General features: G+C 44.6%; 1 protein-coding gene across 1 annotated transcript; it reads left to right on the top strand.

The window, feature by feature from the left end:
• The first annotated feature begins 7,747 nt into the window (after nucleotides 1-7,747).
• Nucleotides 7,748-8,973, top strand: LOC309805589 (heterogeneous nuclear ribonucleoprotein A1-like). Its single transcript, XM_082623627.1, has one exon. The coding sequence runs from the start codon at nucleotides 7,800-7,802 to the stop codon at nucleotides 8,625-8,627; it is 828 nt and encodes a 275-aa protein (XP_082479753.1). The 5' UTR covers nucleotides 7,748-7,799; the 3' UTR covers nucleotides 8,628-8,973.
• The last annotated feature ends 10,249 nt before the right edge of the window (nucleotides 8,974-19,222 follow it).

Genomic DNA, 19,222 nt, shown 5'->3' with positions numbered 1-19,222 from the left:
AGGTCTTTGTCTACTAGCTGTGGTATCCAGTGTCTGCCAGGTGCCACAGCTGATGACAGGAAGATGAAAGGACCTACAGCTCTCAGACTTTGTCTCACAACACTGCCCTGCCCTCAGCAGCTCAAGCTTCAGGTCTCCTCCTCAAGACCCACTGGAGCCCCTTTGCTCCCCAGCCTATGGCATACAAAGTGGCACCTTGTAAAGTCTTGTTGAGCATCGTAAGCAGTGCCACATCACACATCTAGCCTGAGGATCTAGCACGGGGCCTGGCATAAACTAGGTGTATGTTTTTTTCCACACGTCTGTGGTCCCCCAAAATTAGAGTCACCAAGAGATTCTTGTTTTTAAAAAGCACATTTTATTTACTCATCAGCTATTGTACACATAGATTATCTCAGGAAAGATACACAAGTAATTGTTGGCTTCAGGGGAGGTGAACTAGGTGACTGGAGAAGAGGGTTGGGGTGATTTTTCACTTTATACCCCTTCTACCTTTTGGATTTTGATCCATATGAATGTATTACATATCCAAAATTTCTTTACTTCAAAAAAATTGGCATCAGGTCAAGAAAAATACAGATTCCCAGGTCCACTCTTTTTTTTTTTTTTTTTTTTTTTTTTTTTTTTGGTGCGGTACGCGGGCCTCTCACTGTTGTGGCCTCTCCCGTTGCGGAGCACAGGCTACGGATGCGCAGGCTTCACAGCCATGGCTCACAGGCCCAGCCGCTCCGCGGCATGTGGGATCTTCCCAGACCAGGGCACGAACCCGTGTCCTCTGCATTGGCAGGTGGACTCTCAACCACTGCACCACCAGGGAAGCCCCCAGGTCCACTCTTGATGTAATGAATCAGACTCCCTGGGGGCAGGTTTTTCTGCCTTTGAACAAGTTCCCCCAAGTGATTCTTAAACCCAGGGTAAGTTGAGAAACCACTATAGTAGGGACTTAGTGATGAAGCACTGCTAAGAAGGGGCCAGCAGTGTCTGTCAAAGGTGACTCATTTAGATTCACACTTTCTGAATCCACCATACCCTCCACTCAGGAGACACAAGACAGTTGCAAGACTGCGGGGTGCAGGCTGGGGAACATGCATCCCCACTCATTTATCCGTAATCACCAGCCCAGGTCAAAAAGGACTGGCCCCGACAGAGTCCCCTTGGTATGTGGGTGTGGGTGTGTTTTTTTGAGGGGGTGGGGAGGCGGTGGTTCTACTGATCCTGGAGCTAGGTAGCCCTAGGAAGGCTGAGGTCTCATCCTTACTTCAGTCACTCCACACACCATGTGATCAAACTCCTTGTGCTATAGAGGAAGAAAATAAAACCAAAGAGAAGGGACTTTTCCAGTGTCACAAAGCCGTTGCAGAGCAGGGCTGAGGTTCCAGCCCCAGCTATGCTTCTGCAACCACAGCCCAGATATTGAATTTTAGCCCCATCCCTCAAATGTCAGGAATATTTTCTGATTAACTATTCCCAGCATACTACTTCCAGGGAAGCTAAAGTTCTGGGATTCAAGCAGTCCAGGTGGGAAAATCTGTTTTTTATGGTGAATTCATTTCCAGAGATGATCTCCTTTTGTAAATAGAGTTTCACTGATGTAAAGGGCTCACAGGAGCGTTCCTATGAGGACCGGCCCTCTCGGTGGGTCTAAAATCAAACTTTGCTGCCCAGAATTCAGTCACACTCCGTTTGTCAGGCATTTACCCATGGAAAAGACCTCAGGCTCTGGATGTGTGTTCCAGCCCATAGGACAGCATGTAAGCTAAGAAGTAATCCAGTCTACATGGTCAGAGATCTCCTGGCTGTACTCTAGTGCTGTGTCAACTTTCTCAGTCTTTCTCCCCTGATACAGTGGTAAGCACAGTGACTGTTATATGATCTTGGGCAAGTTATTTCACCTCTCTGAGCCTCACGTTCCTCTGCTTAGCCACTCCTTCTTCCCCTTTGTCAAACTCTAAGCCTTCCATCTAAAATCATCTAAAATCAGACTACCTATTACTCCAGAGGAGAGAGTGCTGAATGCAAAGAATAAAGAGTGAAATTCTTGGATCTTGATTAGCAAAATGGACTCTTGAAACCCAAAGCTTTTTTTTTTTAAATAAATTTATTTATTTTATTTTACTTATCTTTGGCTGCATTGGGTCTTCATTGCCACACGCGGGCTTTCTCTAGTTGCAGCGAGAGGGGGCTACTCTTCGTTGTGGTGTGCGGGCTTCTCATTGCGGTGGCTTCTCTTGTTGGGGAGCACAGGCTCTAGGTGCGCGGGCTTCAGTAGTTGTGGCACACGGGCTCAGTAGTTGTGGCTCGCGGGCTCTAGAGCGCAGGCTCAGTAGTTGTGGCACATGGGCTTAGTTGCTCCGTGGCATGTGGGCTCTTCCCAGACCAGGGATCGAACCCGTGTCCACTGCATTGGCAGGTGGATTCTTAACCACTGCGCCACCAGGGAAGTCCCCCAAAGATTTTTAATGCAAGAAGTTTTTTTGAGCAATGAAAGTCCAAGAGGCTGAAGGACTCATATCTTAAATTTTACATCAGCAACAGCATAGTCAGGAAGAAGGTATGATGACACCAGAGCTAGTTTTCTAAAACACTGGGGGTGGGGAAAAAATCAAGGCAAAGGGAGCATTGCAGTTAGCTACTGCGGTGGGCCTCTTAGAAGGGACTCTCTCTCACTCCCTCCCCCGATCCCCTCTACCCAGGAATAGGGAGAGATTAGGACATCCAGAAAGGTTTGGGAGCTCTGAGAGTGAAGAGAATCTGTGCCTTGGTCTGTGAGTAACGTCTAAAGTCTTCCATGATGAGAAAGTATGGCAGCAGTGAAGTAGAAATGGCACCTGGGTGTGCCTAGGCAAGTGGGACCCTAAAACAGCATGGAAGTCGCTCAAAGAGGGGCTAGATAAGCAGCAAGGGGCTTGTGGGATGTAATAAATGGAACCAAATGAACCTAGAAGAATCTGGACAGTCCAAGCCAGAGACTATGGCACAAACACGGACATCCGTGGGTACAGCAGAAATCAAGGATGACAGTTCACAACTGGCAGGGGTCAAGTCTACCTGCCTTCCTGAGCAGTAGAGGAAGATGGATGATGACCAAGGACCAGACAATCTCCAGCCCCCTCAACTCCCCACTCCATGCCAGATCATATAACCTCAGACTGTAGTTTTGACCCTGGATAGCAGAAGAGGGACAAAACCCTCAACTTGACTGAGTGTACCCCTGAAATGACAGAGATCATATAACCACTTGATTTAAGTGACCAGATTATATTTTTGCTGTCATCTGGAAATAGGTACTATAGAAAGTAAAAGAGCTATCATTTTGGCACACCTGAATTTTCTGACTTTAAAATTTCATACAGCCATGGTGCAAGGGAATCATATAGACCTGCTGCTGCCCACTTGCTGCTCACATCTGTGACCTGGGTGGGAGGTGTGGCTTCCCTTCTCTAACCCCAGTCTCCTTGTCTGTAGAATGGGCTTATAGCAATACCTACCTCACAGGACTTTTGTGAAAATTATTTCAATCGCTAGAATGGCTAAACTTAAGAGTGACAATACCAAGTGCTGACAAGGATGTGGAAAACTGAAACTCTCACATGTTGCTGGTGGGAGTACAAATTGGTATATTTCAGAAAATTGACAGTATCTACTAAAACTAAACATGCATATACCCAGTGGCTCAGTAATCCCAATTCTGGACTAATCCCCAACAGGGATAAGTCCTTATGTCCATAAAATATGTTTAAGAATGTTCCCAGTAACTTTATTCATTAGAGAAAAAAACTAGAAGTAACAAATCCATCAAATGTAATATGAAAAAATAAATTGTCATATATTCATACAATGGCATACTAAACAGCAATGAAAAGGAAACTACGGATATAACCATGGATGTATCTCACAATGTTGAGTGAAAGAAGGTAGACACAAGAGTACTTATGAGTCCATTGAAATTAAGACCAAAAACTAATGTAGGTTAGAGAAGATAGAATAATAGTTCCCTTTGCCAGGGAGGCAGGTATCAAAGAGGGAAGCTCTGGGATGCTGGCGATTCCCTATCTTGATCCAGGAGGTAGTTTCACGGGTGTATGCACATATAAAAATTCACTGAGCTATAATCTTATTTGTTTACTGCCTACAAGTTTAAAAAGCAGGGAGTGTAAAAATGGATGCTGCATAATTAGCATGGTTCCAGGGTCAATTCCAGAAGGAACTTTGAGCCCCTGTAGCCTCTCCTTCACATGGCTGCCCAACCCTCCACAGCCAAGGCTGCAGGAGTAAAGAAAGACATTGGGAGGGAAGGTGGGGGATTGTTGCAAGGCCCCTGTGCCTTATCTGCTCAGGGAAGAAGAGTCTAACTGAGGCCTTAGACAACGCTGCAGAAAGGGCCCCTCATCAGCTTCCTTGCTTCTATCACAGCCAGCCAGTGCACTGCATCCCCCACCCCCGGTGGGCTATGGACCCACCCTCTGAAAGCTGCCATGGAAGCTCTAGGCAGAAGGGGCATCCAATCTAAGTGGTGCAGGAGAAAACTTCCTGACCCATATCTGTACCCAGCACCGTCAGAGAGCTGTGGGCCCAGGCTAGATTGGAGGGTTGTCAAGCCAGAGTGGACCTGCCCACGAGATGGAGATGGGTTATGCAACCTGCCCCAGCCACATATCAGGGTAGTGGGGAGGTGGGATTTGAACCTAGATCTGACCGACTCAAAGTCACCGACAGAAGAATCAAAGCTTCCCAGAAGAACGGGGGCTATTCTCTGTTCCACCCCCTCTCCCAGAGAGAAAGTCTATGGAGATACATGGGTGCCCCCTGTGGGCTCAGAGTGGCCAGGACGGACCCAGCAAAGGCAGGCACAGGTATGAGGTTGCCCTACAGGCTGGTCCTGGCCAATCCCCAAGAACTACCAACACTGATTGGTTTCAGCCAGCAGATGGTGCCAGAGGGCCAGATGGCTGTCCAAGGAGGCCTTCCCCTCCCAGGTTTGCCCTCTGCCCTGCCCTCTCACTGAGATGCCTCCAGAAGCTGCCCTCTCTCCTCTCCAGGACCCAGAATCCTGTCCAGATCCCTGGTCTGGCCATCAGAGAATGAATGCCAGTGCAGATTTTTCACACACACCGTGGTTGCAGACTCCAACCCTGTGGGCCACAGCATCCTTCTGTGAAATCGAATTCACACACAGCAAGTCCTGGCAGCAGGAGTCAAGTAGGCTCAGTGAGGAGCAGGGCAGTGCAGTGCATCGAGGGCTCTTTTGCAGACGACAAAACCATGAGAGGTATGACCTATAATCTTCAGCTGTGTCTTCCCACTGTCTGCCTCCGCAGGAGATCAGAAGACCCCGGTACCAATGTGGCACATCTGTAGCCAGCACACCGGGGCAGAGATCACCAGGCAGGGTAATCTGTCTGAAAGGTGTGCAGCCTAGCCTGCCAGCTGTCTGCCCATGGAGCTCCAGGCCAGGCCCTGAGATGCTGAACATTCCAGGAGCCAGACTCAGGGAGACATCAGTGAGGTGAAGCCAAGTGCAGCTTGATTATGTCCTGCAAGGCAAGTGTCAGTTTGTGACTACTGAATGCCCAGGCAGGAAGGCCAGTCAGCCAAGGGGCCACTGAGTAGCAAGGATTTTCCCAGGAGAATCTCTGACTCAGTCAATGACCCACTCACTAACTGGCCCAGAAAGCTGCCAGTGTGTGGACTGTGTCAGTCAATTAATCAATGAGTATTTATCTAGTACCCTCTTGCTTCAACCACCCCCCCACCCCCATGTCATCAGCAGGCAGTGGTAAACAAGAAAGATAAAGGATTTCTGCCCTCAGGGAGTTTCTCTTCTAATGGGTTAGATGTGACCAGCACAATTAAGGGAATGTTAAATAGGTAAGTACTGTGAAGAAAATAAGAGTTGAAGTTGGGGAGAGGGGCGGGCAGCGATACATTTAAGCAGAAACCCGCTGAAGAAAGTACCAGCCATGGAAAGAAGTGGGAGAAGTGTTCAAGTAGAGCATGCGCAAAGGCTCTAAGGTAAGACTGAGTTGGCATGTTTATGCTGGCATCCTTAGAGCTTACTGAATGGGGGGAGAGTGCAAAGAGATGAAGGCAGAGAAGGGCCAAAACCTGAAGAGCTTTGCAGGGAAGACATTATAAGAAAGTTGGATTTTCTTCTATTTGCATTTAGCAACCTCAGGGGAGGGAGGGTAAGCAGCAAGTGGCATGATGGGATCTACAGTTTACAAAGATCACTTTTTTTTGGCTGTGTTGGGTCTTCGTTGCTGTGCGTGGGCTTTCTCCAGCTGCGGGGAGCAGGGGCTACTCTTCGTTGTAGTGCACAGGCTTCTCATTGCAGTGGCTTCTCTTGTTGCAGAGCACGGGCTCTAGGCGCGTGGGCTCAGTAGTTGTGGCTCACAGGCTCTAGAGCGCAGGCTCAGTAGTTGTGGCCCACGGGTGCAGTTGCTCCGCGGCATGTGAGATCTTCCCAGACCAGCGATCCAACCCGTGTCCCCGGCATCGGCAGGCGGATTCTTAACCACTGCGCCACCAGGGAAGCCCCAAAAAGATCACTCTTGTGACTATATGGAGAATGGATTGTAGTGGGGGAAAGAAGGGAAGTAGTAAGATTTTTTTAGCAGGCTTGAACGAGCGCAGGGGCGGAGTTGAGGAGAAAGATGTATTTGCAGGTATAGCTAATGAAGTACATGTGAGGGATAGCCGCGTGAATGGCGGTACTATTTACTGAGGTAAGGGAACACCAGGAGTTGGTGTGGGAGGGGATCAGGAATTCAGCTTGAGATGTATGTTAGAGATTTGAGTCACGTCAAGGAGGCGATTGGAAATGTAACTCTGGAGCTCAGGGGAGAAGTTGGGCTAAGGATACAAATTTAGGGCTCTTCCGCATATAGATGGGACTAGATAAGATCACCTAGGTAGAGGAGAAACAGAGACCTAAGCATTTAATCATCCTAACGTTTAGAGCACAGGAAGAAATCGCAAAGGAACCTGGGAAGGAGCAAAAAGGAGAAAAACAAGCAAATCACTAGATTTGCCCTACGCTAGTAATGGTGGAAGAATAAATTATTTCCAGGAAATTGTTTTGGTCAATTGCTTCAAATGCTAGAAACTGGAATTTAATATTCAGAAAAACATCTACTATACTTGGCAATATGAAAATAATCTTAATAAAGCCAATGATTTCAGTGGAGTGGTGTGCTGAGAAGGGAATGTAATATGAAAAGGTGGACAGAATAGAGAACAGTTCTTTTAAGGAGTTTTGCTAAGAAGAGTATAGAAAAGGGGGAGACACTTAAGGGGGCTATGAGGTCAAAGAAGTTTGTTTTTAGGATTGAAGATACTGGAGCCATGTTTGTTTATGCTGCTGGGAATAATCCAATTGAGGAGATCAACATGAGAGACAGAGAGGTTGATGGAGGTGGTAGCAGGAGGGAGAGAGATCTTGTCCGACTGGACTCTGCAGTGTTACTAGGCAAGGTCATCAGAGCTCTGGAAGGGAGATGCTGGCAATCTGTATGAGTCCTTTTGATGGCTGAGAATAAAATCTCAGGAAGCAAAGGGGATTGTCTGGTGGCAACTATGGTCCCTACCAGTATAGTTGTGTCAGTTTCTCTAGCCATGTCCTGCTGCTCAGGTGCAGCCCCAGGCTCTGGTCAGAAAATCCCAGGCTAGAGATTAACTTTAGATGGTTAGTGGGAAATTGAAGGGCTTCAGACAAAGGGTTGGTATAAAGTCTCCTGTTGCCTTAAGGTAGAAAAGACAATAGCTTCTGGGGTCTTACCACGTATTAAACATTAAAGGTAATGAGGGATCCAAACACCAAACGCTCCAGAGGCTTCGGGTTTGTCACATATGCCACTGTGGAGGAGGTGGATGCGGCCATGAATGCAAGGCCACACAAGGTGGATGGAAGAGTTGTGGAACCAAAGAGGGCCGTCTCAAGAGAAGATTCTCAAAGACCTGGTGCCCACTTAACTGTGAAAAAGATTTTTGTTGGTGGCATTAAAGAAGACACTGAAGAACATCATCTAAGAGATTATTTTGAACAGTATGGGAAAATTGAAGTGATTGAAATCATGACTGATCGAGGCAGTGGCAAAAAGAGAGGCTTTGCTTTCGTAACCTTTGATGACCATGGCTCTGTAGACAAGATTGTCATTCAGAAATACCACACTGTGAATGGCCACAACTGTGAAGTAAGGAAAGCCCTATCTAAGCAAGAGATGGCTAGTGCCTCATCCAGCCAAAGAGGTCGAAGTGGTTCTGGAAACTTTGGTGGTGGTCGTGGAGGTGGTTTTGGTGGGAATGACAACTTTGGTCGTGGAGGAAACTTCAGTGGTCGAGGTGGCTTTGGTGGCAGCCGTGGTGGTGGTGGATATGGTGGCAGTGGGGATGGCTATAATGGATTTGGTAATGATGGAAGCAATTTTGGAGGTGGTGGAAGCTACAATGATTTTGGCAGTTACAACAATCAATCTTCCAATTTTGGACCCATGAAAGGAGGAAACTTTGGAGGCAGAAGTTCTGGCCCCTATGGTGGTGGAGGCCAATACTTTGCCAAACCCCGAAACCAAGGTGGCTATGGTGGTTCCAGCAGCAGCAGTAGCTATGGCAGTGGCAGAAGGTTTTGATTACTGCCAGGAAACAAAGCTTAGCAGGAGAGGAGAGCCAGAGAAGTGACAGGGAAGCTACAGGTTACAACAGATTTGTGAACTCAGCCAAGCACAGTGGTGGCAGGGCCTAGCTGCTACAAAGAAGACATGTTTTAGACAATACTCATGTGTATGGGCAAAACTCGAGGACTGTATTTGTGACTAATTGTATAACAGGTTATTTTAGTTTCTGTTCTGTGGAAAGTGTAAAGCATTCCAACAAAAGGGTTTTAATGTAGATTTTTTTTTTTTTTGCACCCATGCTGTTGATTGCTAAATGTAATAGTCTGATCATGACGCTGAATAAATGTGTCTTTTTTTTAAATGTGCTGTGTAAAGTTAGTCTACTCTGAAGCCATTTTGGTAAACTACCCCAACAGTGTGAAGTTAGAGTTCCTTCAGGGTGATGCCAGGTTCCATTCAAAATTTATTTACAACCTGCTTTGGTGGAGAAGCTACTGTCTTCCGAAACCTTGGTGTAGTTGAACTGACAGTTACTGCGTTGTGACCTGGAGTTCACCGTGAAAAGGGTCACCCAAGCCAAGTGATGGAGTTTTTTGATTATTAATATATGATTGTTGGCATATCCTATGCAATATATCTAAATTGGATTATGGTACCAGATATAGATGGGAATGAAGCTTGTGTATCATCCATTATCATGTGTAATAAATAAACAATTTAATACCCTCTTGAAAAAAAAAAAAAAGAAAAGAAAATCCCAGGCTAGACTACAACAGGTTCCCATCCAGCAGCTTCCCTCCTGCTGCCCCCGACCTCCCCGCCCCAGCAGGTGAAGACAGAAATTTCTGGGGATGTTGTCAGGTCGTGGGCAGTGCTGCTCTACAAACCACACTGCAGTTTTCTCTTATTTAAAATAAGTGTCGTCTTGAGATAGTGTCTAATACAGACTGGTAAGAAGGGATAGCTCCTGCCATCCTTTAGGTCTCAGCTCAAAGTCACTTCCTCAGAAACCACCAGCCTCATTACTAGCCCAATCAGTGCAGTTAAAGAAAATTTATCTACATCAAAAAATTTAAAAGCCACTACATCAAAATGTCTTAATACAAGGAAAACTGTCATAATTCATAAACTTGAGTTGTGCAACAGACAACCTGCACAAAAGTATATGCAGGCTCTGGCTAAAAGGGCACCTGTTTTTACCCTCCTGTCCCCTTTATTTCTCTTCATTAGCACCTGCTTCCTATCTTTGATATTTGTCTCTCATTACGTGTAAGCTTCCAAGGGCAGACACTTGGTGTTGTGCACCACTGTATTTATTCCCAGTGCCTAATAACACCTGGCATGTAACAGGTGGCTCAGTAAGCAGTTACTGAATGTTTAAATCTCCTTCTGCTTGCCCTTTCAAAGGTTGTTCCATTTTAAAAGGCTCCTGGCTGGGCTTCCCTGGTGGCGCAGTGGTTGCGAGTCCGCCTGCCGATGCAGGGGACACGGGTTCGTGCCCCAGTCCGGGAGGATCCCACATGCCGCGGAGCGGCTGGGCCCGTGAGCCGTGGCCGCTGAGCCTGCGCGTCCGGAGCCTGTGCTCCGCAATGGGAGAGGCCACAACAGTGAGAGGCCCGCGTACCGCAAAAAAAAAAAAAAAAAAGTAAAAGGCTCCTGGCTAACACTGAGAAGTATCTAATGAAGAAACTTCAAAGCTGCAGTTACCCAAGACAACACACCTAGCATCGGGGTCCTCACTATACCCTTCCACTTCCTTCACCATGCAGTTGTCTTGAGGATAGGACACAGCCCTGTGCTGCAACAAAGTTAAAATGGCTCCCAAGCCCACACAGGCCATCCTGTCACTTGTCTCACTCAAGGTACCTGTGATATACCACCTGAACCAGCCACTAGCCGCACTCTACCAGACCACTCAGTTCAGCTAGTGCTTGGCAGTGGCTTACCTACCCCGTGAGCTTTACTCAAACACTATGGCAGCATCTTTTTGTTCCACTCCCCATTGCGATGCTCCCCCAGATAGCAGCAACCCCTTACTACACTCTGAGAGAACGAAACCCTCTTGCTAGAATCAGTATACCTTATTCCACCCCACAGCACACACTCATCCTTGCTTTCCCCCTTTCTTCCCATTTTTGTTGACTTATTCCTACCTTTGATCTCCCCCTTAGCCAAATATTTCTGTCCTTTGCCTCAAGACTTGGAAAGCCTTGAAATTTTCTTACAAAACAAGAACATCAATAAAGCACAAGGTCTGGAATGTTGGGGAGTCAGCAAGCCCTAGAGTCACAGGCCATTTCCCCCCACCCCACATCTTCATTGAAGTATAAATGCTTTACAATGTTGTGTTAGTTTCTGCTGTACAACAAAGTGAATCAGCTATATGCATACATATATCCCCATATCCCCTCCGTCTTGCGTATCCCTCCCACCCTCCCTATACCCACCCCTCTAGGTCACCACAAAGCACTGAGCTGATCTCCCTGTGCTATGTGGCTGCTTCCCACTAGCCATCCATTTTACATTTGGTAGTGTATATATGTCCATGCCACTCTCACTTCGTCCCAGCTTCCCCTTCCCCCCCCCAGTGTCCTCAAGTCCATTCTCTACGTCTGCATCTTTATCCCTGCCCTGCCACTAGGTTCATCAGTATCGTTTTTTTAGATTCCATATACGTGCGTTAGCATACAGTATTTGTTTTTCTTTCTTACTTCACTCTGTACAAGATTCTAGGTCCAAACACCTCACTACAAAAAAGTTTTAAAAACTTTTTAAAAAATATATTTATTTTTGGCTGCGTTGGGTCTTCGTTGCTGCACGCAGGCTCTCTCTAGTTGTGGCGAGCGGGGACTACTCTTCGTTGCAGTGCGCAGGCTCCTCACTGCGGTGGCTTCTCTTGTTGCAGAGCACGGGCTCTAGGCACGCAGGCTTCAGTAGTTGTGGCTCGCGGGTTCTAGAGCACAGGCTCAGTAGTTGTGGTGCATGAGCTTAGTTGCTCCACGGCATATGGGATCTTCCCGGACCAGGGATCGAACCCATGTCCCCTGCATTGGCAGGCAGATTCTTTAACCACTGCACCACCAGGGAAAACCTGAGTCATAGGCTTTTCAAATGCAGACTGGTTCCTGCTGACCAGTCCAAGCAACAGAAGGACTTAGGACTCAGGTGCGAATCGATTCATCCAGCTACCACCTCTGGCACTCCTCCACCAAAAACTCAGATGAGAGCCAAAGCAGAGCCTCGATTCTGCCAAGTTGGTGAGGGTAGGAAAAGCTTTCTGTACCTACAAGAGGAAGGCACAGAACCCCATACTGGGGGGACCAACTGTCCCAGCTTGAGAATTGAAAGCTCTGCTTCCTGGGAAACCCTTAAGTAGTTGGCGAGCCGAGACGATCGTCACCCCATGTTGGAGCTGTGCACAACTATGACCACACTCAACCAACCTTGTGAGTTAACTTCGTTTTGCCTCCCTGTTTAAAATTTAGCTACTTTAGGGGCCCAGCATACTTCCGCCAACTCACTGCTGTTATTTGTAAAATAATTAAAAGCTCATACTGGTTGGCATGGTATCCAAGATGCTTGGATACCATGCCAACCATGTACAGAACAGTGTCGGCTATCATTTGTTGTAAAGGGGCCAGGAGTAACACACACACAGAGTACCTATGTGCTGACACATGTAAAAGTAACCTAGGTTGCTCCCAGGGACGCAATTTACTTCTCATGATCATCATGAGGTAAGTATGGTAGATCATGACCACCATACCAAAGGCATGCTTTATGCGCTGGTATGTATGACTGTGAAGGTATCCACAAATCATTAACAGAACTTCACAGGCATAAGGTGGGGGAGATCATTTTTTTGTATATATCTCTATTGCTTTACTACAAGTATTATTTTATAATAAAATAAAAGATCAACTAAAAAAAAAAAAGCCGGAGCACCCATACAGATCAGAGGTGGGCAGCATTTGTAGAGCCAGGTCTTCCCTATCAGAATTTGTGGATGGTTAACTGGCACCAGGAGACCAGATAAGAAAGTAATTTGCTCTTGGCTTCTGGCTCCTCCCAAAGATGACAAATTAATGGTCTTCAGAAAGGTGGGGAGATTGCCAGGTGATGAAAAGCTAGCAGAAGCTTCCATTTACTCTCGTTGTTAAAGCCTGAACAACTGACTAGTTTCCAACAGTCTTATACAAAATAGCAGATGTTTAATCAAAGAGTAAAATACCAGGGGCATTTCTCACATACAGAAATACTCAAAAATCATTTCCGGCTATCAGGGAGAAAAGGAGGAATTATTTCACTCAGATGCAACAGACTGGGGTGGGGTGAGGGAGTGGTGAATAGGTGGAAGAGAGGATTTTTAGGGCAGTGAGAATACTCTGTATACAACGGTGGATATGTCATTATACATGTCCAAAACCATAGAATGGACACCAAGAGTGAACCCTAATGTAGACTCCAGATGATTATGTCAATGTAGGTTCATCAATTTTAACAAATGTACCACTCTGGTAGGGCATGCTGACAACGGGGGAGGTTATGCATATTTGGGGGTAGGGGATATATAGGAAACCTCTGTACTTTCTCAATTTTGCTGCGAACCCCAAAATTTTTTTAAATCTTAAAAAAAAAATTGGATGGGATATCCCACTCCATATATACCTCATTAAAATAAACCATAGGTTTTCCTTTTCATTTTTAATATATTTGTCAAGCTAAGTCCACTGTGAAAGTTCCTTTATCCTCAGAAACAATTAGGCTGTGGTGGCAGGTGGTGAGTCGAAAATAATTTTCTTGATCAGACCCAGCTCTTTCATAATCTAGTTCACGTAAGTGTCTTTGGGACACACAGTCAAGTCATTCCATAAGCTTCAGGAGCACAGTGACCAGGATACTTGACTTGGGCCAACACTCAAGAGGGCCAAACCTCCTTGACTATGCTTCCCAAAGGGCCTGCCACATATTTGGCTTACCTGAAGCAAGGCCACTAAATACAAATTTCAGCAAAAGAAAGCGAACTCTAATGCTTTTGATGCCGAGCAGCACCCTGTGGGGCTCCTGGGCACGGAGGACTTTTGCCCCCCATTTCTTGTAGGCAAGAGTCCAGCCTCCAAGGGACCTTCCCTGAGTTCCAAAGGGCAGATTTGAACAGTTGCTAATCAAGGGAGGAGCAGCCAGAAACCACCTGAGGCAAGATTAAAGGGTCCACCTGAGACCCTGCATACACCCTAATCTTGTCAGCAACCCACCCTTCTGACACTTTGCAGGAGAATGCAAGACTGTTACTGCCTATTCCTTTATTACATACCTCTGACCACAGTCCTGATTATATAACCTCTCCCTATTCCCCAGGGAGTGGGGCACAGTTCCAGCTAGGCTACTAGTGGGGCGCTAGCCTACTGTGTTCCCTCTCTGCCTGGCAAATAAATAAAGCCACTTTTTTCCCTCCATAACTGTCTCCTTATTTATGTTTGGCATTGCTGCACAGCCAAGATTTTGGCAACACTTTCTGAAAGTCAAGGACTCTGGGGTAACACTGCCTGAATAGCTTTACTTTCCCACCCCTCCTAAACTGTTGAGACAACTCAATAAAATAATCCGTGTAAAATGTCTGACACATGGGAAATGCTGTGTTAGACATTATTCACTATTAGCTATTTCTGCCATTTTAAGGCCTGAAGGTCCAATGCCTAATGCTCTCCTGACCACTCTGAATTCAACTAACCCCTTTACAGTAATGGTCATTTCAGCACTCTATTCTCCTTATTCACAAATGACACCAGAACCCTTACTTAGTTCAGAAATCAGCTACTGCTCTGAGGACTGCAGCATCAAAATCATGTTATTTCAGAAGCCACAGACCACTTACTCTGCACTCTTCAAACATACCTAACGATGTAGGCCACCTGCCATTTCAGGTTGAAAGCAGAAATGTCCAAGTGCTTCCAAGAGGTGGCTTAAACAGATACTCTCACCCAAGTCATCTATCCACATTCCCAGCCCTACTTTTAAAATCCTGCCTCCTGATTACGGCAGTAGGGTATTTTCCCTAGGATCTGATGTGAAGTTGGAAATACCCACAGGCCTACAGTGCAATCATTAAGATTCTGCTTTGAAGAAATCCAACACCTGAAACTAATGCAATATTGTAAATCAATTATACCTGAATTAAAAAAAGAAATCCAGAGCAAAGGACAAAATATGCAGCAGTGGCACCAGAAGAGGCCATAACCAGATCCCTTATCACCTTGACCTTTTCAGAGGACATGAGAGCTACTGCACTACCACTCCAAAGATCTTGGTCCATATTTGATCATCCTCTCTCTCCATCCCTTCCCTCCCCTCCCCCTTCCCTTTCCTTCCTTCGCTGCATTGGGTCTGCGATGCTGCACACGGGCTTCTCATTGCGGTGACTTCTCTTGTGGAGCACAGGAACTAGGGATGCGGGCTTCAGTAGTTCCTGCAGGCGGGCCCTGGAGTGTGCGGGCTACTGTAGTTGTGGCGCATGGGCTTAGTTGCCCCACAGCATGTGGGATTCGCAGACCAGGGCTCGAATCCATGTTCCCTGCATTGGCAGGCAGATTCTTAACCACTGCGCCATCAGGGAAGTCCCTCCAGCCCTTTTCTGTACAACCAGCTCTGGTGTAGCTATGGGGAGGGAGTAGTGAGCTAGGGCTTATTGTCTTTGTGGTCTTTTAATCACAGGTCATTGAAAGGATTAAAATTAAAGAGGTAGTTTTATTTGAACCAATGTAGAGACCACTCTTCTTTTGCACATGATTATGGGAAACAAAGATTGCTCAAGACCAAATACATCATACAGCTTCTCCTCCCATTCCTCTTGCTTGCTACATTCAACACATACTCAGATCCTCACTGCTGCTGGCAAGGGACTTACCTTGAAAGGAAAGCTGGGCCTAACAGCAAGGGTAATTCTACACACATTTTTACATCTGGCATATTTCACCATACCTTGTAAACTGGCTCTTTCCTGAAACACTCTTGGACATTCTGGACCTTGAGTCACGAGGCCCAACCTTGACCAGGCTTTACAAAACCTAACTACTAGTCCTTGCCCCTGCCCTGGAGGTAACACTGCTGTTTGATCTACTGCAAAAACCTTAACCATAATAGACCATGGAATCTCCTTACAGCTCAGAAGACATGCTAAAGCCTTGAAGCACAAGTGCTCAACAGACTCTGGCATTTCCAAAAGCTTTAATTAGACCTTTCACTTTGGTCTTCCTAGCGTCTGCAGAGCAAGCACTCTTAACTTCCTTTTCTATCACACAATTCTGGTCTTTGACTTCCACCAATGGGCAACAGACTGGATGGTGGCCATACTACCACTAAACTAATAAGTCAGCTAAGAACTTCCCTGGCGGACCAGTGGTTAAGACTCTGCAGTTTCAATGCAGGCAGCGTGGATTCAATCCCTGGTTGGGGAACTAAGATTCCACATGCCGCTCAGCGCAGCCAAAAGAGAAAGTCTGCTAAATCATCTCTTGGAAGAACGTACCTGGTATTGTCCATTAAAGCCTAAATGGACTTTCCCAATGACAATATCTGGATGGCCGAGGCTATCTGAAGAGACTCCTAAGGTGGCTAAGTCTTCATATGAAGTGGTCTGCTCCATTAGCAGCATTTTAGGCAGAGAAAACTTAACAGCCCACCCACTTATCCCAAACCTGTTGAGGATACAAACTACTTACAATTAAATTTCAGCCATGAAAATCTGTGTTTTGCCTAAAGAAAAAATAAAAACAACAAATGAAAACATGAAGCAAAAATAACCAAAACACAACCACAGCCTTTTTTTCAGCATTCAATCACTAGCTATAACCTCCTCCCTTATCAATTCCTGGGAGAGGAATTCTCATCCAGCTATGACAGGAACCTTGAATCTGGGGTTTGTCATCCAGTCCACTTACTCTTAGTTATCAATCATCTTTGTATGTTCAACTTTCAAACAAATTTGTACATTATAAATATCCATACTCCATTTTCCTTCCCTCAAATTTATATACCAGCTGATAAGTGAACACTGTAACCTACTTACTGGATAGCACTAGGACTTCAAGCCAATACTACTGTTTCTGCAACATTCTACTTCTGTCTACATGGCAGTAACCTGTGCAATTAATTAAATATATATAATAAGAAACAGAAATATAATGTACTTACAGCCCTAAGACATAAGGCTTAAACTATAATTGAAACAAATATGGAGAACATTAGGTGTGTCCTAAATAATACATCTACAACCTGCATAATGTTATTCAACAGAATATATAACTGTGAAGGGGAAAAAACCTAACTTAAAAAAGTTCATATTCCCTGGTGGTCCGGAGGTTAGGACTCCGGTTCAATCCTTGGTCGGGAACTAAGATCCCACAAGCTACAAGGCGCTCCCCCCATCTCCTCCCCCACACAAGAAGTTCATAAAAGCTAGAAATATGTCAAAGAACATGTGAGAACAGACTAAGGCTTTAATGAAAAAAAGTTTTAGCTCATGGGAACAGAATCTACCTCATAACAAACAAGCCTATTATTAAACTTTAAGGTCCATTTCTAGTGACACATTACAGTTGAAAGTAAGGGACTACTTATTATACAGGACAGGTAAGTCACTACTGAAAGAAAATAATCACATGGTATATTTTAATTGTTCACTAAAACCCACAACAACCATCAATTAGCACAAAATCCAATATTCTTAAATTTGTAGTTGGGAAACTGAGCAGCGGTTCTTAAATCTAGATATAAATTAAAACCACTTGGGAAACTTAAAAATACTTACGCCTGGGCCTTCCTCCAAATAATTTAAATCATAACCACTGTGGGCATCAACGTTAAGAACCACAGTAAAAAAAAAAAACATCCTTTCCCTATTAAGCTAAAGCTAGGTCTTTCTGAAAAATTATCCAATACTGACATGTTACACTTCTATTTAAAACACACCTACTGCAACCAAGAAAAGGAAGAGTCATCTATGTTTCCTTAGGATATTCAACCTAAGAAATAAGCACATCATTTTATCAATTCATTTTACCCTTACAAAATTAAGTTCCAAAGCAAATTTCACCAAGTCCTCAGTCTAGAACACTCAAAAACATTTTTTTGAACAAGCTTTGTAAAACTGAAAATTCTACTTTAATCTGTTACTAGTTGAGAAATCAGCAACAGCAATTATATATTAAAGGAAATTACTATACTTACCAATGCACTTTCTTTTTTAAAAAATTTATTTTTTATTGAAGTATAGTTGATTTACAATGTTACACCAATGCATTTTCTTTACCCATTTCATAATCAGGTAGGTTACTAACACTTTCTAGCTTAGATAGCCAAAGTCCAATCATTCTCTACAATTAGCCAATTCGTTTAAACCCTGGTAATCATTCTAAACCCAAGCCAGTCTGGCCACAAGCCCCACTCCACCCCCCTTTTTTTTTGGCCGTGCCACACGGCATACATTATCTTACTTCCCCAACCAGGGACTGAACCCCTACCCCCTGCAGTGGAAGTTTGGAGTCTTAACCACTGGACCACCAGGGAAGTCCCCACAAGCCCTTTTCTGTTAACCATAAGGTCTACTTTAGAGAGGTTGTACCTGGATGACAATAACACATCAATTACAAGATACTCGTTCTTTTGGAGTCAATTTTGATCACAGGACCTGAAAAATCACTGCTTGGTATCTATTAATAGATCAGTTGGAAACTGGATTATGTACTGCACATAATAAACTATTTGTTCAGTCAGAAAGAAAACACATAAACTGACAAAACAAAAAAGAGACGGATGTATTTCTTATGAAAGCATAAATTATGAGTAAAATGAAAGGGAGAAATGAGGAATAACTAAGGGCTTTTGGACAATCAACTCCACGAGCTACCAAAAAAATAGAAAGTGGACCACTTAAAAAATATATATATTGTGTATGTATTTTCTTCAAGCATCTTAGAAATGCAAAATTTTCCTCATCAGTTCCAAATTCAACACAGTACAAAGCCAAGAAACTTTTATTACTATACCCACACAATTAATGATTAAGTGTCTTGAAGTCTACCCTGGTAGCTTAAGACAATCAAGTATTAGTTTCCATAGAAAACCTGTTTTAACTTTCTAATCCTATTCAAAGGATAAAAGGGAGGGGAAAAACTCAGTATGTGCTTATCACCGCCACTTCATTTCAAATGCCATTTTTGTCCTTGGGTGAATGTACATAACACTAAGCCATGATCCAGCAACAGTTTTCTATTCGGTTTAACTAGTATCATTTAAAGAGCATAATACAGGATAATGCTTTAACAGCTATATCTTATCTGAGACAAATTTAACTTTAAGATCACGTGACAAGTAATGTACAAATATTCGTTAAGAACTTACCACTCTGTCAATCATCTTAAAGTGTCCACGTAACATACATAGCAATATTTATAACCAGAAACTGCAGTGACTGATAAGTAGATACATTATTTAGTTTGTTAACCTCTACCTGAAAACATGTTTTCATTAAAAAACAAAACCCGAAAAACATAAATCTCGATTTATATGGTTTTACAATCAGGTCTTACTGAAGCAGCACAGACTTCATTTCC

Source organism: Mesoplodon mirus (assembly GCF_964341445.2).
Source record: "Mesoplodon mirus genome assembly, chromosome: 5".
Lineage (NCBI taxonomy): Eukaryota > Metazoa > Chordata > Mammalia > Artiodactyla > Ziphiidae > Mesoplodon > Mesoplodon mirus.
The sequence above is the reverse complement of the archived record's forward strand: the minus strand, read 5'-3'. Positions and strand labels throughout refer to the sequence as shown.

Coding starts and splice junctions, on each gene's coding strand:
- LOC309805589 (XM_082623627.1), top strand. CDS start 7,800: ATGAGGGATCCAAACACCAAACGCTCCAGAGGCTTCGGGTTTGTCACA.